The sequence below is a fragment of the Onychostruthus taczanowskii genome, unplaced genomic scaffold, assembly GCF_017590055.1.
Source record: "Onychostruthus taczanowskii isolate IOZ18803 unplaced genomic scaffold, ASM1759005v1 scaffold106, whole genome shotgun sequence".
In the NCBI taxonomy this organism is placed as follows: domain Eukaryota; kingdom Metazoa; phylum Chordata; class Aves; order Passeriformes; family Passeridae; genus Onychostruthus; species Onychostruthus taczanowskii.
Window position 1 is genome coordinate 806087 of NW_024497186.1, and position 26931 is coordinate 833017.

The window sequence follows — 26931 nt, forward strand, 5'->3', positions numbered from 1 at the left end:
TTGTTATAAAATAGTTTTAATTTCATTTCATTTTGCATTACAAACATTCTTTGAAAGAGGCAATGGAATTCTGATGGTGTATACACTTCCCCTCCCCACCCACCTTCCACAATACTGAACCTGGAATTGCTGTTATCAAAATATACAATACATCTGGTCACCATAAAAAACTGGGTTTTGCTGCCCCTCATGTCTTACAACAGGTATAAAAAAATTATAAATATGTACACCCTTAGTTACTCACATTCTTTACATGCAAACACAGGATCCGAAGGGAGCGCCCGCCGTACTGGGGGGGCTGGTTACCCCAAATCCATCTGTGATTTCCATGGGACACCCCGAGTGTCCCAGCCAGGGCCCGGCCCCGGGAGCCTCCCCAGAGCTGGGGAGGGTGATGGGGGGCACTGACCAGTCACCCCAGTGCTGCTGGGCTGGGTCCCCTGTGGGAGGTGTTTCACTAGGGAGGGGACAAGCCACAGAGACCCCCGGCTGTACAGGATGGTGGCAGGGCCTTGGGGAGCTCTGCAGGGGCAGATCCCTGGCTCCAGCACAGATTTAGAGGTACCCAAGAGCAGCTGGGGTGATGCTGTCAGCAGGGTCTGCCCTCCTCGGGGGTACCCAGCACACCACAGCACCAGGTGGGCTCTCACTCGGACCTCACATGCTTCTCCAGCATAATTCATATCCTTGAGAGTCCAGGGAGGAACTACAGAAAGTTAAGACTTTTCCAAACACTCAGTGCTAGGCAAGTCAAGAGCTCCCACACCAAGCAAGGAAATCAGAACTTGCAACACTAAGACAATTAAAAAACAAACTTTGGTCCACAATTTGCAGAAAAACCCTGAAAAAAAGTACAAGATTCTTGTTATTTTGCATCCGAACAGGTTGCAGGTTAGAGGGAAATGTAAGGCAACATCGGATCACACGGAATAGAAGGCAGAATGGCCCGGGAAAGAGTTGTAAGCCAGAAAAAAAAAATAAACATTGTTGTATCATTGGGAAAAACTGATCTGCTGCATTCTACTTTTAATAAATTCCCTTCCTAGAACAACATCTGGGCTTATAGGTTCAAAAGGTAAAAAATCTTTAGCCTGGGTCCTTTTCCTTCTATTTCTGAGCTGTTTGTGCTCATTCTCTCACACCCTCAGCTCTGCTCATCCTCAGCCACGACCTCAGCCTGGAAACTACTCCTGCCCTACAGCTTCAATTACAAAACAAAGAAAATAAAGTACAGTATACACGGGTAATACCACAAAGGAGTAAATTTAGATTACGTTTATACCATCTTATCATTCTATAAAAGGTACTTAAAACTATTTCTTTTGCATATAAAGAGATTAGAATATTTGGTCAACTGGAAATATTGCTAGGCACAGAGGACAGCAACGGCATCAAAGTATAATACAAGGATTCAAACAAAAGCTCAAATGCTGAAGACATGCTCTAAGAACGACGGCGGAGCTACAGCAGCCTCGTTAATCTCCAATTAGGGGCACAAAGGTACCTCTTGCAGGCACCTTTCTAATTGTGGGGTATCCAAGGATTCTCCAAATCCTAGCCAAGCATTTAGGTATATACACACACAATTTTGACAAACTGATTCATCTTCACAAGTGTCCCACAGCGGCTCTTTTGTCCCTCTGTGAGGGCAGAGCGCGCGGGCTCGCTCCTGACACTGGAATGTGATTTGGCCTTGGGAACGCTCCCCCACCCAGACCTTTGCTCAGCCAAAGGCTCTCAGGTAACTCCCACCTGAGTTTGCAGGTGGCAATGACCCACGAGCAGACTGGGGAAGTGGCACAGGGCACAGGTGGAGATCGAGACACACACACACAGGGGGCAGCGGGGAACGACTGCCCCGAGTCACAGCCCAAAAATTTCCTTTATCCACTCTGCCAGCTCCCCCGGCTGATCGTCAGCCAGAGCCGCTCCCCCCCTCAGCTCTGCCCATCCCCTCCCTGCAGCTCGGATGTTTTCCCCAAAGAAGTAGAAGGTTTAAGGCACAGGACAGCAGGTGCACAGGTAAGGTGGGATCAACGCAACCGAGTGTTGTGCTGGGCAGGTTGGGAGCTCCTGGTCACCACAATCCTGACTCCAAGGCGCTACAGTGAATTCACACAGTGGTTTTAGGTCTTTCAAGGCATGGATGGGTAAGGAAATGAAAAAAGGCATCAATGTGAAACCTGATAAAACTTGTTGGGATCTGCTTTTTAGGGGAGGAGGAGCAGGAGGGGAGGGGAATTTCCCAGAGCAGGTTCCATTGTGTAAACTTGAACTTGTGATTTTTATTGGAACAGTCAAGATTGTTACCCATCACCGCAAGGTTAGCAAGAGGAATTAATTTTCTTTTTTTTTTTTTAAAAACCGGTAAACTGATTTCTCTTTAAAAAAATAAAATCTCTGGTCTTTTAAGGTCACTTCAGCTGCATTTTTAAAGTGGCTTTTTTTTTTTTTTTCTGGAATGATGGAAGTTGAAACCCTGGTGTCCAGCCTTTTAAGGTCAAGGCTGAACCCCAGAGGTTTTAAGTCAAGTCCATTTTTACTCAGGCCTTCTCAAGCTCTAAATGGTGGACTTGGAGAAGGACACACGCAGGTGATGGTTCTCCCCCAGGTCATGATTGTGGAGGTCAATGAGGGACTGAATGGCTTCTTCCACAGAGCCCATCTGGATCAGAGCCATTTTACGGTCCTTCCTGACAAGACACAAGTTTCAGGCACGTTTAGATCCATTGCAGGAGCTTCCCCAACTTGATCCAAGTTCTCCCATCCAGCACAGAATGAACCCCCAGGTACCTGCAGCACACTCACTTCTTACAGGAGTATCTCTGTGGCAAGCACATGCAGCCCTACTGCTCACTCAGTGCTCAACCCAAGGTTACTCAGGAATTCTTTATTCCACAGTCAAACACTGTTAGTAAGGATTCTGCTCACCTTTTCACTGGAACCAAGTGCTTCCACCCTTCCCATAGGAAAAGCCCAGAATAAGGAGAGGACATAATACAAAACACTTACTGGAAGAATTTGAATCCTTTGACCATCCCACCATTGCTTGAAAATAACAACTTAAGGTCTTCTTCAGTTACTGAAGGTCTGAAACAAAAAAATTTCCAAGTCAAACAGACATTGACAGACCAAGGTAATCTCAACAAACTAGTTTTCATGAGAGTTTTCTAAATTCCCTACCAGCAGCCTCTTGGCAAGGCAAGACAATGGAACAGGGAGCTGGGGGAGCTCTCCTGACAGCAACAGAGCTGCCCTCACACTGAGTCTGCAAACACTTCCATACCCAGCCACACAGGAACTCTCCCTGCTGACACTTACGGAATATTGGACAGATGAAGAGTGGCAGAAGGAGGAAAGATGTTTTGGAAATTTTTGGAGCCTGGTTTCTTGAAACGATGTAGAGGAGAAGTCCCATAGTCCTTGGTCAGGCCGTGGTCCTCCTGGTTCTCACGGGGCAGCTGCACTGTCTGGTGCTTGGACAGCGTGATACGAATCGGCTTCCCGTGGAGCTTCTGCCCATTCAAGTGGCTCATGGCTGCAAGGGGAGGACACACCTGACTGCAGGGTACTTCAGTTTTGTCCAGACATGAATTCAAGGCCAGAATTTCACTGCCCTTGCAGACACCACACCCTGCAGGGTCCCTCTGCTTCACTGTGTTCTTTGCCTACATCCCTCTCGCACCCACCAGCCACCCCAGCCCCAGAGCCACATCCCACAAGGCCTGGATACATTTGGGAGAAGAAAGTGCCAAAAAGAAAGCTGCAACTACCCATTTTGTCCCTAACTGCCCCAGAGTCTGACCCTGCCAAGCTTACCAAGCTGGGCCTGATTCCCATCGGCCATCTGAACCAGGGCATTATCTTTCTTATTAAATAAAATCTTCACCCTCTGCACGTCACCATAGACTCCTTCAAAGAGGGAGGAAACAAGAACAGTCTTAGGCAGGGAAACAAAAAGTCTAATTCAACTTAACATCAGCTAATCAATCCAACAGCAAAAACATCCATTCCCAACCAGAACTGATCTCATTCCAACCATGGCTACATATTCTGCTCTAATTAAGGGAATTCTTATATAGCAGAATAATAATGGAACAATACATTAAAGAAAAGACATTGGGTTTCAGCAAAAAGCCAAAATCTTACTGCCAGAAGACTGGACAATTTCGCATGCTCTCACAATTTAAAACTCTTATCAAAGACATGCAAAGCAATAACCCATGCAGAACTGAACCAAAACCAAAGGCAAACTAAATTAAACAGCAAACTAAGTAAACAATGTAAAACCAAAATTATGCATTCAAAAATAAATAAATAAAAAAAGGCAAACTGCAAACTGTACATTTCTGAAGTATCAAAAAGTAATCTCAAATAAATGAAAAACAAGGTAATAAAAAGTGTGAATAATAACATACCGAAAAGAATAAAGAGGCATTGGGGTGTAACTCTCTTTAGAGAACAGCAGAGCAAGGCAGCGGAGGGACAGGGAAGAGGTAAGGAATCGAAGGGGAGAGCGAGGTTGCACAAATCGTCCACAACGAGGAAGGGCAGAGTCCCCGCAGGAAATGGCGAAATTGGTTGATGGATGATGAAGTTTTCAAGATGGTTAATATTGAAGGGCAGGTTGGTTTCCGAAGAGCAGGGTTTGTTTTATTTTTTTTTTTTTGGAAGGGGAATGGTTTTTTTATTTTTTTTTTTTTTTTGTTTCAAGCAACAACAGGAAGCAGAAGTACCGTGCAGTCAGTTGGCAAAGAAATTCCGGATCGGGGGAAGAAAAAAAATTCAGGGATGGGGAGAAAAGAAAAAAGTAGCAAAAAACACAGGTCAGTAAATACATAAGGAATATGTAGTGTTCCATCAGTCAGATTTATAGAATTCTACATACAATAACTTGCTTACAGAAACAGTTAATAGGTTTTACCTAGTGGAACACAATGATAAAGAAAAGGCATTTTTACTTCAGATATACAAAGGAGTAAGAGACAGTATCCCCCCAGAGTGACTTCCACAGGCTGCAATAACCAATTCAATGGCATTCCCTGAAATTTGACTAAAAGTATTTTCTCTGTTTACGACTACTAACTTCATGGACCAAGTCACAAACAGCTTCAATTGCTGCTTTGGGGTCAGGAACTGCAGGAAGCAATCCATAATACTTGGCTGGAAAGAAACAAGGAATGTCCACCTTGGATATCAACCACTGCTTTAAACAAACAGATCATGTGGATGAGCAGCTGCACTGCCACAAATCCCACTCCAAGGTCTGCTGGAAGTACTCAGATAAAAGAGCTGGTACCTTGTTTGCAGAGGACTGTTCCCTTCCTGCTCTGTGGCCTGACCTCACTGTGCAGAAACTCAAAGTGCTGGGTCACCACAAGCTGAGATGTGTGGACAGCTCCCAGTCTTGTGGAAGAAAAAAAGGAGCCATTTCAGCCCCCATGATTCCCACTCAGGAAAAGCCCATGGCAGAGCAGTCACTCCAGGCAATACTGTCTCTTTACTAACTGGTTGTGGCACAGGTAAGTTTCTACAACACTGATTATACAGGCAGTGGAAAAAGTTTCATGTCTGTTAGTTCACAGCTTCAGTCCAAGTCCCAAAGTCTCTCTAGCCCAAAGACAAGCTGGATGGAGAGTGAAGAGCTCCTCAAAAAAACCACAGGGCATGAAGTAACTGCTTGCTCCTGCCTAAACAGAGCTGTGAGAAATCTGAGAGGTGCAGCACAGCCCCTTGTCCTGCCACTACCATCCAGGCACCCAACAGCTTCCTGGGAACACACACTTGGAAGCATCACACTGGTCAGGAATAATGATGCCTGCAATTATCAGGGCTTATGGTAGAACAAACCAGAGATGAGAGTCCCTGGAATGGCAGAGCAGTTTCCAGGCAGCACAAGCAGCAAATCCCAAAACTGTTCCACAGCCCCTGCTGTTATTTCATGCCCTGGAGAGAACAGCAATGACAGGTAAGAGCAGTCTGAAACACGATCCAATTGGTTCATCTCATTAGGAGTTAAACATTTTGATCATTCATCACATCCAGGCTTCCCCTTTGATCCAAAGAGGTTTTGTGGTGACTCTGCCATCACTGGTAAGTTTTACAGCTTTGCAAAGTGCTATTAACGTGTGTGCACAGTCCCACCAGTTACAGCTCCTCAGCAGAGCCTCATCACTCTGCTGAACACCAGAGGTTCTACACTTTCAATCCAACCAGATCCAGGGGCTGACTGAAGGAAAATTCAAGCCCCCCGTATCCAATTCCCTTATGGTGCTGTCTTTCATTAAACAAGGTTTTTGTTCAAATATTACTTGCATTATTTTTAGAGAAATCCAAATATTTCAACTCACTCAGTAAAGTAGAATTGAAAATGTAAACTGTGAGCTGTTAAGGGGTTTAGCTAAGGAAAAACTTCCAGGAATCCTGGAAGGGGGAAATGTGCAAGCACATGGCAGAGGAAACACTGCACAGGTACAGGGTCAAGCTAGCAGGGATCCAGACACTACACAGAAAGAGCAAAGGTCAGCATGAAGCCTCTCTGTAGTTCTGAATTAATGTATTAAAAACTACAACATGCCAAGGGAAAGGAATGGACATGGCTACTCTGTGACCCAAATGACACTATTCCATGGGAATGGTGGGGAGACTCCACACAGAAGAGGGAGGAAGGGACAGGCATTGTAGTCTCTGGGGGACAAGAGCAGGCAGGCAGCATCCTTGGCTTTGAACCAAGGAAGAGCAATTTCAATCTGAGATGGACTTTCCCATTTCCCTTCAGCAACTAGAGTACTGCTCTGCCCTGCACCTGGGGCTGTCAGAGCACGGCAGCGGCTGCTCTAGCGGTGCCGCTTCCTTTGGCTACAGCAGGATTTCACTTTCAATGAATTTCAGCCCAATCCGTGTTCAGAAAGTGAAAGCAGAGATAACAGGAAGGAGAAAAAAAAAAGTAAAGTTAGGACTGCACTAACCTCTGGGATCAGATTGCTAACCAGCAGCACGGAGTGCCCTGTCCCAGACAGGCCGGGAATGGCAATCCGTCCTGCTGCAGCCGCCGCAGCTGCTGCTGGAATAGCCAAAGGAGCTAGTGCTCCAGGAACACTTGGAACTGTCAGGCCTGGAAATTAAAGAATATTAACCAGTAAAGAATTAACAGCACGTACTCTAGTGTATTTGCTGCACCAGAAGGGAGAACAGCACACCCTCTGAACCATGCAAGTCGTCATGCCCAAAAGTGCCCATGGAATCCTAAGGGCAACAGGAGCCTCCGCTTCTGGTGCTGCAGGAAATGTTCTGGTTTCTAAGAGGATTTGCTCTTGCAGTGCCTGGTGCTGAGCAGGTGCCTCAGCACTCTCGAGCGTGGATGAGCACTCACAAGCAGCGGATGAGCACAAAGCCTCAGCTCTGCTGTGCAGGGCAGGTGTCACACACGGGGCATGGGGAGGGTCTGTCCAACCAGGGCATGCACAATGTGCTCTCATCACACATACAAACCACCAGGTACCCTGTGCCACCATCACCCAGCTCTCCTGACTGGGAACCACTGCAGCTGGATTGACAGGCATTCCTAGACAGCTCCCAGTACCAGCTGGCACCTCCTGTACCAGCCCTTCAAGGGCAAGAGCTTTAGAGCTCAAGAAACAACTGCTAGTAGTCAATTCCATGGATTAACCCCCAAAGCAACCCTTCTTGTTTCCTCAGCAGGGCTGGATGATGCCAAAACAGCAACACCTCAACAGCCCACTCTGCTTGTTTGTCATAAGCAAGGAAATTCCATCATGCTCCCAGAGAGCCAACACTGCTTGGAATGCTGAAAACCTCAGCAAGGCTTGTTTAGGCTGGCACTCCTGCAAGCATGTTCAGCACCTCCAGTTTTCAGACCCTTGCCTACTTCTGGAAGCAGCAATGATCTGTAACCTGCAGCATGAGCTGTGAACTTTAAAAGTTCACTTTAAATACCAGCTTTCTCAAAATATTTAGGAAAAAAATTGACAGATTCCTTGCTTCTGACCCTGATCTGTAACCTACAGCATGAGCTGTGAACTTTCAAGTTCACTTTAAATACCAGCTTTCTCAAAATATTTAGGAAAAAAATTGACAGATTCCTTGCTTCTGACCACATTTACAGATGTCAAAGAGAGGTTCCAACCCCTGTAATGACATGAGGAAATTCAATGCACAAGAACTTCTATCTCCTCACCACTTTCCCTATATTATTTCAAAGTTTGCCTTTACTGTCTCTCCCATCCTGCTTTATGCATTTTCTTCCCATCACCAGGACATTGCCCAGAGGTGCTGCAGCTGCACACAGCATTCTTAGCTGAGGTGATGTACTGGATCATCAGTCCCTTCCATGTCTAAATGCCAGCATTTACATGGCTAACAATTACATGGCTAACCCAAACAAAACCATCACTACACTTTGATTTAAAACATGAAGATGCTCCAGCTACAGAAAACCTACATAAAATTTCAACTTACGAAATACAGTACCTGTAGCCTGAGGAATGGCAAAAGTAGGAGGAAAGCCAGCTCCAGCATATGGAGGAGAGATTATTCCTGGGGCACCTGGGAAAGACAGACACATTGTAAAAAGATGCCAAACAGCAGGAAAACTCTAAACTTCACAGAACAATGTAATATTCTGAGTTGGAAGAGACCAACAAGGATTTTCAAGTCCAGCTCTTGGCCCTACACAGGACAGACCCAACAATCCCACCACGTGGCTCAGAGCGTTGTCCAAATGCTTCTCTAACTCTGTCAGGCTTGGTGTTGTGACCACTGCTGCCCTGGGAAGCCTGTGCAGTGCCCACCCACCCTCGGGTGAAGAACTTTTTCCTTATATCTAACCTAAACCTCCCTAAACTTAGCCAAAATGTCTTGACCTGTCCTTCAACAGAAGCATTTAGTTGAAAGCTAAACCCTAAATGTCTCTCCCGGAACAATGGACTTCCAGAGATCACCAAAACAATTCCTGGGCAAACACCAGGTGGCACCAGAGGCACCGACCAGGGGATTTGGCATTAATCTGATCCTCAATGATCCCCAAATGTTCTGCCTCAGTTACACTCTATCCGAAGTTTTTGACCACATACATAAGCAAAAGTTATATTTAATTAAACTACAAAGCACAAAAATTGGCAAGATTCATTGGCAAGATTCACTCTACTTACAAAGGACAACTAAGGCACAACACGGGAAAGCAAGCAAGAAACAAAACCAAACAAAATCCAGGCAATCAAAACAGAAAGGAATTGAAGTCTATCTAGGTATGTGTGTGTGTAAAAACAGTGTAAACAAGGATGAAAAGGAATGCTGCCTAAAGCTCAACACTTCAACTTAAAAGTACTTTAACTTGACTTACACCTAAATTTAGAGCTTAACCATAACAATCTAAAAAAGAAATAAAACTTAACAGCATTTTAGCCTGAATTATAACTATAACTTGACCTAACTTTCAGATAGCAAATATGCAAAGGGTGTGCATGCAGACAGTTAGTGCAAGATAAGGCACCTTTGGAAAGAGCGAGCCCAGGTGGTGTTTGCAAGGACAAGGCCCAACAAGCACCTCTCAGAGCACAGTGAGAATGAAAAAAAGCAGGGAGGTGTGGGTGGGGGGGTTCAATATGACACACACATACACATCAGCTGGATTTGTCCTGTTCCCACTTGCTGAACACTCACCAAAAGCAGCTGCCATGGTCTGGTCCAGAGTGGGCTGGCTGTCCCCAGAGGGCAGGTCTGGGCGGGTGTAGTCTCTGCTCTTGTCGTTGTTGTACTTTACATTGAGACTCGTGAGCTTGGAGAAGTCGATGCGCAGCGTGCAGCAGGCGTTGTAGATGTTCTGTCCATCCAGAGACTGCAAAGAAACAAAGCCAGCCCTCACCCAAATGCATTCAGACCAAGCTCACAGCAATTGCTCTCTGGAGAGGGAAGGTGTTAGGCCATCCCATGACTCCACCTGAGAACAGGTATCTCATGTGGAGACAGCTCTGCTTCATTCAGCCCCTCTGGCAGCCTCCAATTTGCATATGGAAGCAATTCCCTCCCACTCATGCTCTGTCCTTGGGGTAATGCTGGTGTCAGCCCACCCCAAAGCCCACCCTGAACTTGGATTGCACAAGGCAAACCCAAGTGAGAGTAATCCAGGTATGCAGCACTCACCAGTTTGGCATGCTGAGCACTCATGGGGTCAGCATATTGCAACAGGGCCTGAAACTGGTGGTTCTTCGTGAATGTGATGATTTTCAAGACTGTACCAAATTTGGAAAAGATCTGCAAAATAATATTTGTGTATCTTGTTATTACATTTCCAGCAAGACAATTTTATATTGATCTCTTATTACAAGCAGAAACAAAAGTCTTTTCAGCCTGTCAGCTTTCAACTGCAGCCCTGAAGGTTTTAAACCACTCTGTGGGCATTGCTTGACTGGCATCATGGCATCAGCCTAGAACGCATCGGAGTGGCTGAGCTGCTCCCTAAGTACAGTTTGTTTATTCTGGGTTAATTAACAGGAATATTCACAAACACCTTCAGGAACTCAACCTCTTCCAGGAATTTCAGGAATTCTTAAATGCAGTCAAGCTTGCAGTTTAAATATGAAGATAACATTAAGCAATCACAGCAGACAGAGGCAACTTTCCAAAATGGCCACTGCCTACACAGCTCCTGGACAGTGTATTTGTTTCCCCAGCCCCAGCAGAAGGATGAGGATCAGCTACTTTTGCTAAACCTAAAGACAACCTGAAGATCTGTAACTGATCCAATAAAGTGGACTAGGACTCAAATCTCTGGAAATTAAAATCATGCAAGAGTGGGGGACTGAAAGTAGCAGCACCTCCTGCAAGTGTATGGTCTCCAGAGAAGCCCAACAGCTCTGTCCAGAACTTGCATTGTACAAACACAAACCACAGACTTTGCAATTACACCAACACACCAGTTACTGCTGCCCCTTCCTCCAGAACAATCTTCAAGCAGTTGTGGTGACACGTTTTACCTGGTGCAGAACATCTAGAGTGACAGGGTAGAAGAGATTCTCCACAATGATCCTCAGGACAGGGCTCTGGCCAGCCATCGCCATCCCTGCATCGACGGCCGCAGCCGTGGCGGCCAGCGCCACAGCCCCGGCCTGCACCTGGGTCACGGCTTGCAGAGCTGCTTGGGCACGCTGCAGGACCAAAAAAAACTGTCAGACCCACACTTCTGCTTCCAAAAAACACACAGTCAAGCTCTCCTTGAGCTCCCTCTCTGCAAACAGCCTGCTGGGTTCAGCAGTGAGCAGAACAGCCATGTGCTGCTCCAAAGGCTGGGGGACATTTGAGACAGAGCCAATAAAAACCACCCCAACCAGTAAGGGCAAGGCAAAAATACCAACTAAATCAACCATGCAGTACCTATGCTATGGCACAACCTTGCTCTGCATAAACTGATGCAGCAATGTTATCCCATTTTTTAGAAAAAGGGAAAACCAGGGCTTTTCTGAATCCATCTCCAGAATCCTAGACAAGGTGACAAGACTGAAAGACTGATGCACATTTGCCACAGGGATCCAGAAGTGAGAAGTGCCTGGGGGTCTGCAGCGCCCCCTAACACACAGAACACTCGTGCTCCAGCTGTGAGAGGCACCCAACAGCAGCATTCCATCTGCACAGCACTGGGTGCTCTGATCCTGATTGGAATCAGCTTGAAAAGTGAGAGCAAAGGGGATGTACTGGCAGCCACCCCTGATGAAGAGCCACAACACTTGAACTTCTTTCCAGTGTTTCTGTCCTAAAATTTGCCAAAAGGGGCTGAGCTGAAACTAGGAATTTTTTTCCCCTCTGCAGAGTGTGTGGTACAGAGACCCTTAAGGGCTCAGAGCCTTGAGACCTGCTGGGTTCAGGTGCTGCCACCTCAAAGCAGCACCTACCAGCTGTGCTCTGCCACAGGTGAGTTCCACCCCATCATGGCTGCACTCAATAGAAATCTTTTAAGCATTAGAAACAAACACCCTAAAGCACCAGATGTTACTCAAGTCCATGGATCTCAAGCCAGCAGCAGAGATCTGGCTGTGTGTCCCTCCCCTCTCCCTGGGATAACAATGCAGAGAACAAACTGACTGCTTGGTTTGGAGAGTTGTCTGTCTTCAGCTCCTTGTGGTTGGAGAACTGGATGTAGATGGGCTGGCTCCGGAGCACCGGAGTGACTGTGGTGTAGTAGTTCACCATGGTGTTGGCTGTCTCCTCTGTGTTCATCTCTATGAAAGCCTGGGAAGTGAAACCCAACACAGACACGTCACACCAGGACAGCACCAGGTCACCCCAAACCTCTGGCAGAGCCCTAACAGGACTGGGTTTTCACAATTGCATTTACACGTGGTTTTGCACATAAAACTGTTTAAAATCCAACTAAAAGTAGAACAAATGGGATCTTCTCTCTCCAGACTGATTTAATGCAAAGCTTCAGTCTCACCCTAAGATCTCTATGCTGTGTGTACTTAGATGTAAATGTCTGCAAGAACACAAAAACAGAGCAACAATCCAGACTCTTCCTTTCTCTCCAAGGCAGGAAACCCCCACACTGCCCCACACCCTGAGGGGCTTCTCTCCTTCAGAAGAGAAATGGAAGGGATTGTAGCAAGTCACAGCAGCAAGCACTTGCATATAATCACACCATGCAATATATCAGAGGCACCTTTTCATAATTAAGATTAAAGACAATATTTTAAGCAATTATTAAAGTTGGCTTGCTTTTTTACTCCTTAATTTGCAAGACAATTTTAGTTACCAAATTACTGCACACCGCCCCCATTACCCAAGAGTATTTCAGCCATACCCAGCTCATTTACTAGATCTGTAAAGGTGTCCTCAATATGCCACGTTACACAGTGGTAACTCAGCTGTCAAGCAAGCCTGAGTGAAAAAGGCCAACTCATAGCACTGCTGTTCAAATAATCCCTGGCCTGCAATTTCCAAACCAGGCCTAACGCTAATTATAAGTGACAACCTGTAATTATGGACTGAGCTCCTTCTGCAGCCTGAAAGTGGTATTTTCTACAGCTCATGGGATAATCACAGAAAAGTAAAATAAGAGTATGCAGAAGTTATTGACTCGTAACACACGGCAGCTGTTTAAACAACTTGGAGCTGGTTTCCTGATGACAAACTTATCAAGCCTCTGACACAATCCATGCTTGCAGTTACAGAGACAATACCTGGTTTTTTCCTTTCAACATCAGAAGATTGGTGACCTTTCCAAAGGGTAAGCCCAAAGAAATGACCTCTGCCTCCGTGACGTCACTGGGGAGCTTGCGGACGTGGATTACTCGGGATGGGATCCCGGCACTTCTGTTATCACCTTTGAACTTTTTGCTGTCGTTTCCATTAGCTGTTAAGAAGCAAGAGTTACTGCTGATGAGAAGGGTCTGGAAGAAGAAGCATGAATCTCCCACTGCTGACCCACAGGCTCAGCTGCCATGCCAGTTACTGCACTATTACAGAGAAATTCCCTAGTCTAAGTTCACCTGAGTCTGAAGACACATGGTTTTACTCTTTTTGTCCCCCAAACTGCACGATGAGAGTGACACAGCCAAGTGCCACTGCAATGGAATAAATTCTCAAGTGGCCATTTCCTAGTTTGTGTAAAGCACACACCTACCCACCCATATTTTTAGTGCAGGTCTGAGCCACTAACCCCAGATTTATTCCTTTTCACCTAGCCTAGTGTTGTTGGCAGACATTTATTATTATTATTATTCAGCACCATCCCACAAAAGGCCTAGTAAGTACTAAAAATGAAGAGATTTTAAAATTATGACTAAGAAGGAAAATCCAGGCCTCCTTGCAGTACTTATAAATGGCTGGGGTTGTTTCCATGCAATATTACCTGCAGAAGGAGAGTTGCTGCTCATGATAAAGGGTCCGTTAGTAGTAACACAAGGAGAGAAAAGCTCCTCAGCTGCCCGCTGGAAGAGAACAGATGACAGGTAAATGGACAGCATTTTACTCAATTCTATCCAGGCACTCCTAAAGCAGAACAACTGAGAAAGCTGGAGAGGAGTTGAACACAAGTGTAAGTGAAAACATACTGACAGTGGGCAGTGAAGCTCACCTCCATGAATTAAATATCAGTCAGATCCAGTTTGGTAATGGAGCAGCACTGTCCAGTATCTCTTTTCAGCTCAGCATTAGGGATCTCAGGTCTGGAGTGCTGCTGAGTTGTGTGAAGCCACTACACGCAGTGCTGTGCACCAACAGGCACCTTCTCCTGTCATACGTGGCAAAACAGGTTTCTGACTACTCCCATCCCACAGAATTTTCACTCTGAAGCTGCCAAAACTATTTGGGAATGACTTGGCAGTTATGAATCAAAGCTGTGCATTTTGTGCCCCATTCCTGGAAGTGTTCATGCCCAGGCTGGACAGAGTTTGGAGCACCCTGACCTGGTACAAGGTATTTTCTGATACAGCATTCCCTGTAAAGTCACCTAAATCACTTCAACTGACCAGGACTGGTCCAACCCAAGTAGTAGACACAAAAAAAACATTACTAAGACAAAAGCAAACAAGCCTATGAATGACTTCTTAGCACAATCTATACTTGCATACACATCTTACAATCAGCATGGCTTAATTTCAAGTAAATTACATGGAAGACTTTGAATTCCATTATGAACTGTGAGCAAACATGATACCACAGATCTAACACACAAGAGCACTTTCTCATAATTTTTTACATTATTCTTCCGCAGAGGCGCCACAGCAAAAAGCTTTCATTGACAGAAAAAAGCTCAGAACTCATCCCTGCCTTGGCAGCTCCCACCCACCTCAATGGAAACATACCCTGCTCCACACCATGGCACCAGAAACCCTTATCTTCCACACGCCCTGTATCTGGTGGCACCTGCAGAAACAGGAGCCGTGCAACAACAAAAGCTCTGTGCACTCCCCCAGCAGACAGGCTGGGAAAGTAGGTCACCGAGAGCCCCAGAACACCCAGCTACAGACACACGGTTTGGGTTTTTTTCTTTCCCCCTCAAATCTTGAATTTCTCGTTTGACTACTCACTGTCAGCTCTTCAAAGAGGCTTCAAGGACTTTGATGTCCCGAAGATGAGAATTAGGCCAGGTTCCAAGCCACTGTTCATGAGCTGCTGCTGGTCACCTGCAAGCGCTGACCAGCTCCCACCAAGGCTCTGGCCTGGGCCTCCTCCTCCTCACATAGCACAGTCATTAGGAATGGGCCTTTTAACAGCTGTTCTAATTAGCACTTCGATTCCTGAGTGCAGCAAGAGGCAAGCTGGGCTGGGAGGCTATTAGACTGTGATCCCATCCTTTGATGACTCAAATTAAGGCATAATTCCAAGGCTAGAAAAAATCCTCTGGTTTGCTGCTAGAACACTCTTGTGCCTGCACTGCTGCTGCCACTCCAGGTATGGCTTTCTGTGCCACGGCCTGGGATACACCTGGCAACTACTGACAAGAACCACTCACCAAAATACAGCCCTACCCACATAACCAGGTGTTTCTGGCTTCATGAAAGCCTTTGCATCAGGCCTTAACGGGACTTGAATGCTTTCAAACATCTTCTTAAATATTAACTTGTAAAATTCTGCACATCCAGAACTCTTCCAGTACAAATTGGTGTGTCTGTGCAAACATAGTAGGCAGCTCCTGCAATCCATCATGGAAATGCTGGGAAAATGAGCCACATATTTGGCTCTCACGGAGGCAACACTAGGAAACTATAAACTGGAAAAACAAGCATTTATACCATTATGGAAAGAATTTAGCTTTCCTAATGGCTCGTTTAAAATACACATTTTAACTTCCTCACAGGTAGGGATGACAAGGATGTCGCTGCAGCCAGGCTCCACATGTTTATGTCTCTTTAAGGAGAGCAATTTCCAATCCACTCCCCTCTTATCTTGGAGGCAGCCTGTGCTGCCCACTGTGACCAGAGCCGGGAGGCAGAGGGGGGATGATTGTTCAACATCAAAAGCAGCAGCAGTCAATTTGTAAGCTTCCCAGCTGGAAGTATGTGCAAACGAGGAGGGAAGACTGCCATGGTTGGAAAGAGGCAGTTATTCCGAAGTCTTTTCTCCACACACAGAAGTTCACAGACAGTACATGCAGCACTGTGCTGTCACACAGAAGTTATTCCCCACATCTCCCAGCGCAGGAGTGGCTGCTGAAGTGTGAGAGGAGCAGACCCAGTGCCCCAAGGAGCCTTGGTGGTCATGGTCACCCTGTGCTGCCCTGCCCATGCCTCCCCAGCCGAACCACGACTTTTCATCGGTGGGAGTTCTTCCCCCATTCCTGTTGGAGCTGATATTGGATAACCACAGGAAATAGTTGCTTTTTTGGAACAACCAAACTCGAGGCAAACTGAAACCCAGTTCTCTATGACCATGCCCACAGTAATGAGCACTCAACAGCCTCCATCAGCTCTCTGCCCTTATACTGCAGGGATCACCAGTCTCTTTCCAGACTCTTTTCTGTCTTTTCTTTCAGTACATGTAAGAAACACTAAAGAGTTTCTTTAAAATCTTGATATAAATTCAAATGTTTCATACCAAGTACTCAATTCAGTAGAGGCAGAGGAACCAAAGCAAGCCTGGTTGGTTGAACAGGTTTAGAAGAGGTTCTCACCAACAACGTGCCCACTGGGTATTTTGAATTATACTGGGAAAGACAGGAGAGAAGTTACTGATTCTGAAGTTTCATAGAATTTAATTTAGGTTTAAAACGGAAGAAACCCAGCCAAGGGCTGTGAGGGTGCTTGGTGCTCACCTCTACCCACCCACAGCACTGCTTCTCTCCCTGCTGCACTCCCTCTGAGTCGTTCAGGGAGGCCCAGCTGCACTTCAAGACACAATTCTCCAACCCCCAGCTCCCATCCCTCTCACAGAGGCATTAATTACACTGACATTTCTGCTCAGCCATTCTTTTACAGCTGGTATTTTTATGATGAGATTAACAGAAGCCACAGTGCACTCGCAGCACATCAAATTCCTCATTTGAACTAACAAATCTCCCCTTCCTGTTGATTAAAAACAACCACCACTTCTGGAGTTACACAGCCAGATCCTACCTAGAGCAGGGTAAGGCTGTTTCCACCACCCAAATCCCCAGTCAGCAGCACACTGGCACCAGGGAAACCCTGCTGGGAGGGGTTTCCATGCCAGCAGCCTCCTCTGGCCTGATGCTCCTGGCTACAGAAGGCCCCTTGCCCAAGCTGCACTAATTTAATCACACACCGTGCTCCAGGCAGCCCTGCTGCCAACAATTCCCTCATTCTCTTTTCAGATTCAGGGAGAGACAGGCTGCTGCAAGGTACAGCTTAACATTTCATATCTCCCCTAGTTGTATTTTTGACCACGCCCCAAACTCTAAGCCTTGCTTTAAAGTTTTAATAAGTAAAGCCTAAGAATTTTTAGTCTGTCCAGGCTCTTACTCAAAAAGCAACAGCTCACTCACATACATACACACATACTCACACTACATATTGCCTCATTGCCAGTAGGATTTTACCTGGCTTACAACACTTTGGAATGAAGCCAGAGATTGTCTCAGCTTCTATCAGCACACCTAGAAGTGCTACAGGAATTCCCAGCTGCCCTATATAATCCTTTATCTACTTAAGATCCAGCACTTATTTTAAATGGATTACAGTAAGTCAACTGCATCCTGCCTGTGCAAAAGGCTAGAAACAAACACAAGCTAAACCACCATAAAAATATTTATTTCAAGTCAAACACATGATATTAATCAACTTTCAGGCAGAAAGCAAAATTAAAGCAAAGGCAAAAGGACCACGTGGGAAGGAAGGGGACAATGACCAAAAAGACCAGAAGGCACAGGCTGGTCAAGCTCAAGATCTACAAAAAGCTGTTTCTCTCCTTGCTTCAATGAGGAAACTTTATAGAATAGCAGAACTGGGTGTGGAGCACCTTACACTGCTCTGACAGACTTGGGATAGCAGTACTTTGAGAGAGAAAAGGTGGATGTTGGAGGCAAGCAGGCCATCAACTAACAGGCACTTACAGAAAGCAAAGCAGGGAGCAGCAGCACCTGGAAACCCGCTCTGAAAAGAAATCAAAAGAAATCTGTCCTGTAAGAAGCCAGAGCACATGGGCATTGCTGTTCTTCACTTTCTCTAAATTTGGAAAAATATTGTAGAGCAAATACAAGACCACTGTAATATTTTCAAAAAAATGAGTCAGACCACTGAGCTCAGAAAAACCCTCTGCTCTGATCAAAGAGGCAAGAAAATGCCTCTGAGCACAGGAGGAGCAAATGGCTCATCAGGGGCTGTCCGAGGTCAGTCCCAGAGGGATGCAGGAATGCTCTGATCCTTCAGTTCACAGCTCAAATCTCTGTGAAGAAACTATTAAGAGAAATCCAGTCTGATGACATCATCATCACACTCATGTTACATTCCAACATTTTTTGCTGAGAGATTCGAGATTCAAGAATGGAACTAAATTTAAACTACTAGGAAGGATGCCAGTTTTCCTTGCCTTCCACCAAAGACTCATGTCCAGCACAGCTCACTTATGTTTCCCCTCTATTCCCCTCTCCTGCCTCCAGCACTCTTTAGTCATTTAAAGCAGTGTGAAAAACATTCCAATTTGGGTCACAAACAAAACATGAGTCAACTTTTTTTGTGAAACACTTCTGAAGAACACACACACACACACCTGCATCCCCAAGAGTCTCCAGGAAGCTGTGAAGTTAAAGCCAACACACAACAACTAAACAACTTCAAGATTCCACAGTGTGACGCTGCTCCCACTTCGGTGTCACTCACACACCGGACACACAATTTATCATTTGATCAGAACCAAAACAGTTGGGATCAATTTATTTCACTACATTGCTCATGGCTGATGTACCAATTCAAACAGAAGAACACATATACCATTAATCAAATTAAGTCCACCCCAGCAGTCAGCATATTCCATGGACAGTGGATCTGTGGCAGAGGCATCAGCCTATCTGGCAGGCACAGGGGACACTTATTTTCAACCCACACTCTGCTCAGCCAAACACCAGTCACCTGCCACTTCAGGCTTTTAAAACTGTTACAGCCTCCCTCTGGACAAGATTGAGGCTGATATCCTACAAAGAGCCAATGGCAGGCTCCCCACTGGGATTCCCAGTGGCACACACAAACTCCCAGCCCCTTTGAAGCTGGGTGAGATGGTCAGAGCATTGCAGTTTCCTCACACAGGACTGCTCCAAGTGCCAGCACCATTTGTAGAGGCTGCAGACAGGCCCTGGAGTTCCTAAAAGCCACCAGACCCTCTAGTGCTGCACCTGCTCACCCTGTGTGCTTTGGCAATGAGCTCTATTAGAGCTTGAGCACACACCAGCCTCACAGCAAAGCCGGATCCTCAACCCACTCATCCGTCAGCCCCTCCTAACTTTCCTTCTCAGTCTTTGCTACTATGGAGACACCCTGTGAAACAAACCTGCCCTTTGAGCAAATAAAAGGTGTGGCCAGTTTAAATAGCCCAAAATTCCTAAACTCCAAGTGCTGCAGCAATGCAGTCATGCTGGCTCAGTAGGGCAGCACACGCCCAGGCTTTATGATCCACCGCTCCCAAGCTGAAATTTAACTGCTCAACCTTGAGTTTTCAAGTCATTGCCACGGAGCAGAGAGGCCTTGGCAAAGCTCAACAGAAATCCTATCAGGGAGAAATTGTGCTGGATGAGTCACCCCAGGAACACAGAACTCATGGAAGGACATTTCTGCCCCATCTGTCAGAGGGCCAGTGGAACACACGGGTTTAGCAGGAACTCTGCAGGCAGCACAACTGCACCTGAACTGTGGCTGTGCAGAGGCAGCACCACAAATGGGATGGTTCAAACACTGGCCCAGCTGGGCACAGCATTCAATGCGTTCTCACAGGAAGCTTGGAAGCGTTGTACCAGAGCCATGGGGAATGAGTAAAGAAATAATACTTCCTCTTCTTGCTGGTGTGAGAGGACAACAAATGCAGCACCAACATACCTGCGTTTTCCAGTCTGACAGTACCTGAAACAGATGTCAGAGACCAGAGTCCATCCCTACAACTTCAAAATGTGCAATTGAGTGAGCTCACATGTAATAAATGTTCTCCTTTTTTTTTTTTTAATCACCACAGATTGAAGTTGAGTGAGCTCACATGTAATACATATTCTTTTTTTTTTTTTTTAATCACCACAGATTTAAGTCAAAGCAGGCCTGAGGTTTAAACCCAGTGTTTTCTAAAACCATTTTATTAACAGATACATGACCCAGGTGCACAAAGCAGCAAGCAGCACTCTCAGGTGAGATGGAGCTGTTTGGCACACCCAGGTGAACTGATGCCACCCAGCAGCCACTGCCATCCCTGTCCCCTGCCACCAGCATGTGGTTCCCATGTGTGCTCACGCCTGATGGGGAGGCCACAAGAGCCAGCTTGTTGCAGCCTCTAACTAAAACCATAGGAGGGGACTGGAATTTCCTCACAACATTCTTGGCCCACTGCCTGAAGCCATAATTACTGTTCCCATGGCAAAGATCCTGGCTTCACCACAAATCACTTCTATGCAGTCAGCCTGTATCACACTCCAGCAAAGCCTGTTTTAAAAATTAACTTCTCAAACGCCACACAACTGCACTTTTGGTTTCTGGAAGGGAAATCTTTCAAGCAGAGCTTGACTTAGCCAAGAAACTATGGGATTATTCAGCACCTAAACTATTCTGAGACTTTTCCAATCACCAAAATGCAATTTCACTTAAAGAACAGCAACGTGTCACAGTTCATCCTCTCTCTAGTCCTGCTCAGAGTGTGAAGGAACAGTGATATGCAGGGAAATTAAACAAAGGGCAAAGAGACACAACAGAGTGAGACCTTGATCAGACTACTTGCAAGAGGCAACTGCAGGGTCAAAGAGCACCTCAGAGCTCAAACACCATGCCTCCATCTTAGGGCCATACATACTTCCTCTTCAGACAGCAGTGAAATTACGGGAAGAAATAAGACTTAGATCATGTGTTTCTGATCTGCAGGACATTCCAGAGGGCTGTGCATCAGGAATCCCCACACCAGAACGGCAATGAGCTTCCTAAACAAATTCATACACTTTAAACTAAGGAGCCTGGAATGGCTACTACAATTACACCTGATTAAAAACAAGACCATTGGGCAGTACAGTACTTAGAAGAGTAAGCCCTTGGAACACCTGGGGACTTCTTAAGTTAAAGAAACTAAATTTAATTAAGACCTCGGAAAAATTAGTAAGTGGGTGTAAATACTCTTGATATGTAAATTAAGGATGTGAGAAAATTTTTTTTAATGCCAGCAGCCTGCCTTTTAAAGCAATAATGTTGAGCAAACTGAAAAAAACTGACTTTCATAAAGTCTTCAACTTCCAAGTTAAGCTCAACACTCACAGCAAGAAGACACCAAGGGGCCACTGGGAGTTTGCTGTGACACACTGCCCAGCAGTGGTTTGACTCACAGGCACTTTTCCTACTTGTCTGAGCCAGCTTTGGGACATTCCAGTCACAGTATCAGATCATGGACAAGGTTACTGGGGGCTCAGGAGCATGTCACTGAGCATGGCATGAGCTGAGAGATTTTGGGGACTGTCATCTTCCAACACCCAAACAAATTCCTACCTTCTGTGTACATACACATCAGGAATGAGTAAATTTACACCTCAGATTAAAAACCATTTTCCAGCTCAGATCTCCATGGGTGACCTGGCAGTTCAGCCAGGAAGATCTCATGAGCACAGGTGACAGAATGGACACCTCAGCCTGTGCTGGATCCCAGAGCAGGGGAAGCTGATGTGGCTGACCCAGGCAGAGGATGGGAGCACAGGAGAAGCTTCACTTTGATCTCAAATGCACAGACTCCAATTTATCTACAGAAACCCACGACACCCCAGCACTAACAAAGGGAATCCTATTACAAGAGCTACACCTGCACATTCAATGACTTAAACACAATCAGACAACGTGGCTACAGCAAAAATCAGTTGAAAGCTTACCTTTACCAAGATGATTCAGCTTTCCTGCTTGCTTCTGCCACTCTTTAAATTTAGATTCAACTTTCCTTAAACCTGCCTTGTCTGACTTGACAAGAAACCTCGAGTTCCATGCACAATTTAGTCTCACCCCTCCCTACCTGCTCTCTGACCAGCACAGTTGTGGGTACAATGCTGTGCCATGCCAGAGGTGAAGGCACTCAGAGGGGATTGCTCCCAGACCTCATCTGACTGCAACCAGGGTCTGGAATCCCCCCAGATGGGTGCAATGAGGTGGGCAATCCCACACCCCAAAATTCCAAGCTTCACTGAGATCTAAAACTACAGTTTCAGAAGCTTCCTGGTTACGTTTAGTTATGTAAAACCACTTCTAAGAGTTACAAATTACACATTGTTAAAAACCAGGGGACCTTAACCAACATTAACCAGTTTCCCAGTAGATGTTGTATCCAACTGCTCTAGGGATGCCTTGGTCCAGCTTTCATAATGGCTATGAACTATTAACCAACCTTACTGTCCATGCTCAAGCCTCTCCTCCTCGCATCCGATGGCAAACTGAGCTCCTTGCATCAGTTAGCATTTTTACCTGAACCAGACACTACCATTAATTCAAATTTGAGATTCCTGCAGGGGGAAAAGTAGGAGCAACCTTTCTCCCACAGCTGTTAAGAGCCCCTTCAGACCCCTAAAGCACTGCCAGGCTGTCTGTGCTTAACACAGCTCATTCTGTACTTCCAACACAAAGCTCTGCTGGCCGACAGCACTTTCTGTGTGATGCTCCTACCCCATTCTGTAGGGCTGCTGGTGCTCCCAGTGCACCAGCTCTGCTCCACAGCTGTCCCATTCCACGGCATCACTTCCCTGGCCCTTCCGAGGGGCAGCCCTTGGTCACTGCCTCCCCGTGTGCCACTCAGCCAACACACACACAGGGCTGAGTTCACTGCAGTCCTGACCCCAGAGTTACAACACTGGCCAAATCAAACCCTACCCCTCCAGCCCACTCTGGCCTTGCCCACTGCAGCTCGGCGTTTCACGGCACCGGTGCTGATCCCGTGAGCTGCTGCCACCCATGGCCGATAAGGAGCCTCTGTCAGCACTTTGAGTTTAGGGCTAAGGCTGCCCTTTCCAAACCTGAGACTAGAAGGGCAAAGGTCATATTTACTGTACCCACAGGAGATAAAAATCAGCTGCTAAACCCTCCCTTTTGTGGCAGAAGGATTTTTGACATATAACTGAGCAGGAATTCACACAAACAAAGGAAATGGAGTTCTCCAAAGGAAAAGGACCAGTTTCTTCATGGAGAAGCATTGTCTAGCACACAAGTAACAAGCATGGCTTGACATTTCAGCAAGGGAAAGGGCTGTTTCTAAGTGCAATAAAGTTGATCATCAATGCCTACATGACAAGAGCTAAATGCTGAGCCATATCGTAAGTTTTAAATGCACATGAAACTGAATTACCTTCTGGTTAAAACCAATTTATGTGGTACCAGAAATAACCCTTTACAGCTGAAGATCTACATTTGGTGAGGCTAAAACTAGGTCAGATGCTGAGCAGTGTAAAAAGAGAGAAAAAGTGAGAAGTGCCTACCTTTGTACCAACTGTTATATCTTGGACAATGCTGTAGAAAAAAGAAAGAAAAGGATTAAAAAAGTTAGATAGGTTTGCCACAAAAATCCAGCATAGTTTACAGTAGTAAGAAAAAAGCAAGTCAAAGTGCACAGTTGTCTTTGCAGGTGAGCCAAGGACAGTTTATACAAGGAAAAAATATTAGATGGTGATGGTGGAGACCCAAGACCCAGCAGTGCCAGAAAACTGCAGCCTTCCCACTCCCTACAGCAGCACCTGCACCTCCTGCAAGGGCACGAGGTGGGGGTGAACCCCCCCGAGCCCAGCAATGTAACCTCAACTCTGACCACACCGAGAGGAAAAGCATCACGAGTCAGCTCTGTCACCAACATCCCCTTCTGAGGTTCCTGTCCCCGACACCCACAGAGCCCCAGCAGGCTCTAACACAGCTGAGAGATCAACACCAGAGCTCCAGAGGTCCCAGGGACAGCGCCCAGCTGTGTCCCAGCAGAGAAGGAGCCAGTGCTCACAGCAGCCCTCATGCCACGCCAGCACTGCCAGAGCAGGGCCAGACCAGCACAGTGCCCAGAGGTTGAGGCAATTCTGGGGTACACCCTACACAGGATTCCTCTATCAATTCTACAAAACACCCCGTTATTAAACTCCATCTTAGACACTTAAGCCTCCTAAAATCAAGACTTTCTGATTACCTAAGACTAAAAAGAGCACCACACCAGATCCCTTCAGCACTGAACACTCTAAACCACAGCACACACCTCTTTACACCAATGTCCACTAACGCAGTCAGAATGGCTTCTCTACAGCCTGGCATCTTGGACCCGGGTGATATTCCAGAGCCTCAGAGCACCTCCATGTTACTGTTTCATGGGAGTGCTCCAGACAGCCTAAGAATTTAGTTATACCCTTGCACTGGTGATTGTATTTTTTGTAATAAATTCCAACCCCCTGTAAAGCAGCAACACCAAATGCAGAGCAGAAAGGAACCCTCTGGACTGCCATGGACACAGCCCTGCCTGGTTCCACTCCTCTCAAAGAGCTGCCTGTAATTGCAGAGCGCAGGATGCAGCAGTGGCCAGCTGACATGCAGCAGCCCCACAGAGCAGGGGGACACACAGCAGGTACGGCAGTCCTTCTTAAAGCCAACAATCAGAAACTGAAGTACTCAAGAACAACTCTACACGGTGACTTAATGCGAGAAAACTTGCATTTACTAGTTTTTGTTGCCTCCCCTCCTGCAGCAATTCATAACTTGCGCCGAAGTCCTGTCCGATCTCGTTAGGCCGCTCGAATGTCCGCAGCTTTACAAACGACCCGCAGCCCCAGCAGAGCCAGCTCAGCTCCTCACACTTCCTCTTCCCCCAACGTGCCGTGTCATCATAACCCAGCTCTGCAGCTGGAGCCACAGCCCGGTCCAACGGCTGCTGCGGGAAGCCACGCCATAGCTCCGTGTTTTCCAGGGAAGTCCTGGGAGAAGGCCGCGTCTCACACCGCCCCACGGGCCCGGCGCTGGTCACCCGCCGGGCAGATGGGCTGGCTGCACTCGAGGCTCAGCTCTAATGAACTAATGAAACCCATCTGCATGGAGCACTTCAAGGAGCCAGCATCCCTAAACACAGCGCACATTCCACAGCTAGCACATAAACGCTAATCCAGGCATTTCCAGAACCTTAAAAAAAAAAACTACTGCCAACAAAGCACAGCAAGAGCAGGGAATGCCCCACATTTCCCAAACTCCCGAACTTACCCCAGAGCAGTTTCTCCCACTTCCTGTTCCTCCTGTGGGCCTCTCACACAGGAAATGTTTTACATAAAGTGCCTTAGCAGGGGATGGCATTTAGAAGTATGCAACAGGAAGAGTAATTTTATTTGCCAAGAACTATCGATTCCTGGGATATTGTTGTAACCCACTTGATAACACATTTCACAGGAAACAAGCTTCAAAAGTATTTCAGAATTTTTATTCAAAAAACATGCAACGTATTTCCAGTTCACACACCCCTCAGTAAATTACCCCAAGCTTCCTACTCCTGTCCTGCAGCCTCCAGGAGGGCATTAAAACTCTTCCCACTTCCAGAAGAAGAGGCAATAAAGCCCTTCATAAAAAGTATTTTTCCTGTGGAAAAATTGGGATAATTCCTATGCAATAAGAAGAAAAATTAAGCAGCACCAGTAAAACCTCCAGGTCATTTTCCAAAGCAGGATTGCCCACAAGGACTCCTCGCATGTTTTAACAAAGCAACTTATTCAAAGGGGATCATTCGGGCACAGCTCAGGATCATTTTCGGAAGACAGAGATGGGAGCAGCCAGGGGCCAACTCAGCAAAACCTAAAACTATTTTCCGAAGCAGCTTTTGAAGTTTTAGCAGGAGACACTTTTACAGGGCAAACGGATCCTGCACCGGGATCTCCCAAAGATGAGGGGTAACCGAGTCTCACGTGTTACACTACAACTTCTACATTCAAACAGCAACTACTTCAACACGCACAAAACATCCGTCTTCCCTGAAACTACACTGATAACAAACCGATTTTTGCCACTAGAATGTGTGATCTCATCTGCTGAGAATCTGTTGAGTTCGTTGTTTTTTTGGTTTTTTTAGTATCATTCAACTCGATGAGCAACTGGTTAAAAGCAGCAGAGCGATCCTGGACGGCAAAAATTGTAAGATACAGTACTTTTACGGGTTTTAAGATGAAAACAACACTGAGACGCCACCTTTTCAGCGTGTAAAAAAGCCCAGACATGTGACTACGCCCAGACCAGTGTTCTGAGGCAGAAAGCGAGAAGACACTAATTTGGGCTTCCCGTACTTACGGCTCTGGGAAATCAAACTGCTTACTCGGAGATCTTTGGAAATATTTTAACTACTGCTAGCTAGAAGAAACAAAAAACCACATCACTAAAAAAAACCCATGCCAGACAGGAGAAAAGAAGTACGGAGAGCTCGTTTTCGAGAGAGATCCTCTGATAAAACAGAGCGAGCTCTGCCGCAGAGAGGCCCGCCGGGCGGTGGTTAAAGAGGAATCGACGCTGCCCAAGATAAAAGTTGAGCTCTAGAAACTCCCCGAGTTCCAGCGTGGGGAGGGAAGTTTTCTTTCCCGGAGTTGCGCGGGACAACGGCAGCGGGGCCGGGCCCGCGGCTGTACCTGCGGCGCTCAGGTGAGGCGGCGAGGGAGCCCTGCCCTCCTCCCCCCAGCGAAACTTGGGCGAGCGAGAACCGGTCACAAAAGGAGCCCAGCGAGAGCCCCCCCGCCCCCGCCCGCGGAAGCGCCAGACAATGGGAGGGAGCGCGGCCGTGAATCACCGCCCGCCGCCCCGCCAGGTGCGCCCGCCCCGCCCGCTC

At 46.6% G+C, this 26931-nt stretch overlaps 1 protein-coding gene across 2 annotated transcripts in view; it reads right to left on the reverse strand.

Annotated features, from left to right (window-relative positions):
* PTBP1 (polypyrimidine tract binding protein 1) overlaps nucleotides 1-26931 on the reverse strand; it is a 27994-nt gene continuing 1063 nt past the window's right edge. The window contains exons 2-15 of one of the 2 annotated variants that reach the window (XM_041415416.1): nucleotides 23588-23618; nucleotides 13862-13940; nucleotides 13191-13363; nucleotides 12097-12243; nucleotides 10995-11165; nucleotides 10162-10272; nucleotides 9682-9856; nucleotides 8491-8565; nucleotides 6969-7114; nucleotides 4419-4452; nucleotides 3820-3912; nucleotides 3322-3538; nucleotides 3013-3090; nucleotides 1-2693 (exon numbers count right to left, since the gene is read on the reverse strand). In XM_041415416.1, coding sequence (XP_041271350.1) covers nucleotides 2561-2693; nucleotides 3013-3090; nucleotides 3322-3538; nucleotides 3820-3912; nucleotides 4419-4452; nucleotides 6969-7114; nucleotides 8491-8565; nucleotides 9682-9856; nucleotides 10162-10272; nucleotides 10995-11165; nucleotides 12097-12243; nucleotides 13191-13363; nucleotides 13862-13940; nucleotides 23588-23618 — 1663 coding nt within the window. In that variant the 3' untranslated portion in view covers nucleotides 1-2560. The remainder of the gene's footprint in view (nucleotides 2694-3012; nucleotides 3091-3321; nucleotides 3539-3819; nucleotides 3913-4418; nucleotides 4453-6968; nucleotides 7115-8490; nucleotides 8566-9681; nucleotides 9857-10161; nucleotides 10273-10994; nucleotides 11166-12096; nucleotides 12244-13190; nucleotides 13364-13861; nucleotides 13941-23587; nucleotides 23619-26931) is intronic. The other variant, XM_041415425.1, reaches the window with a different exon arrangement.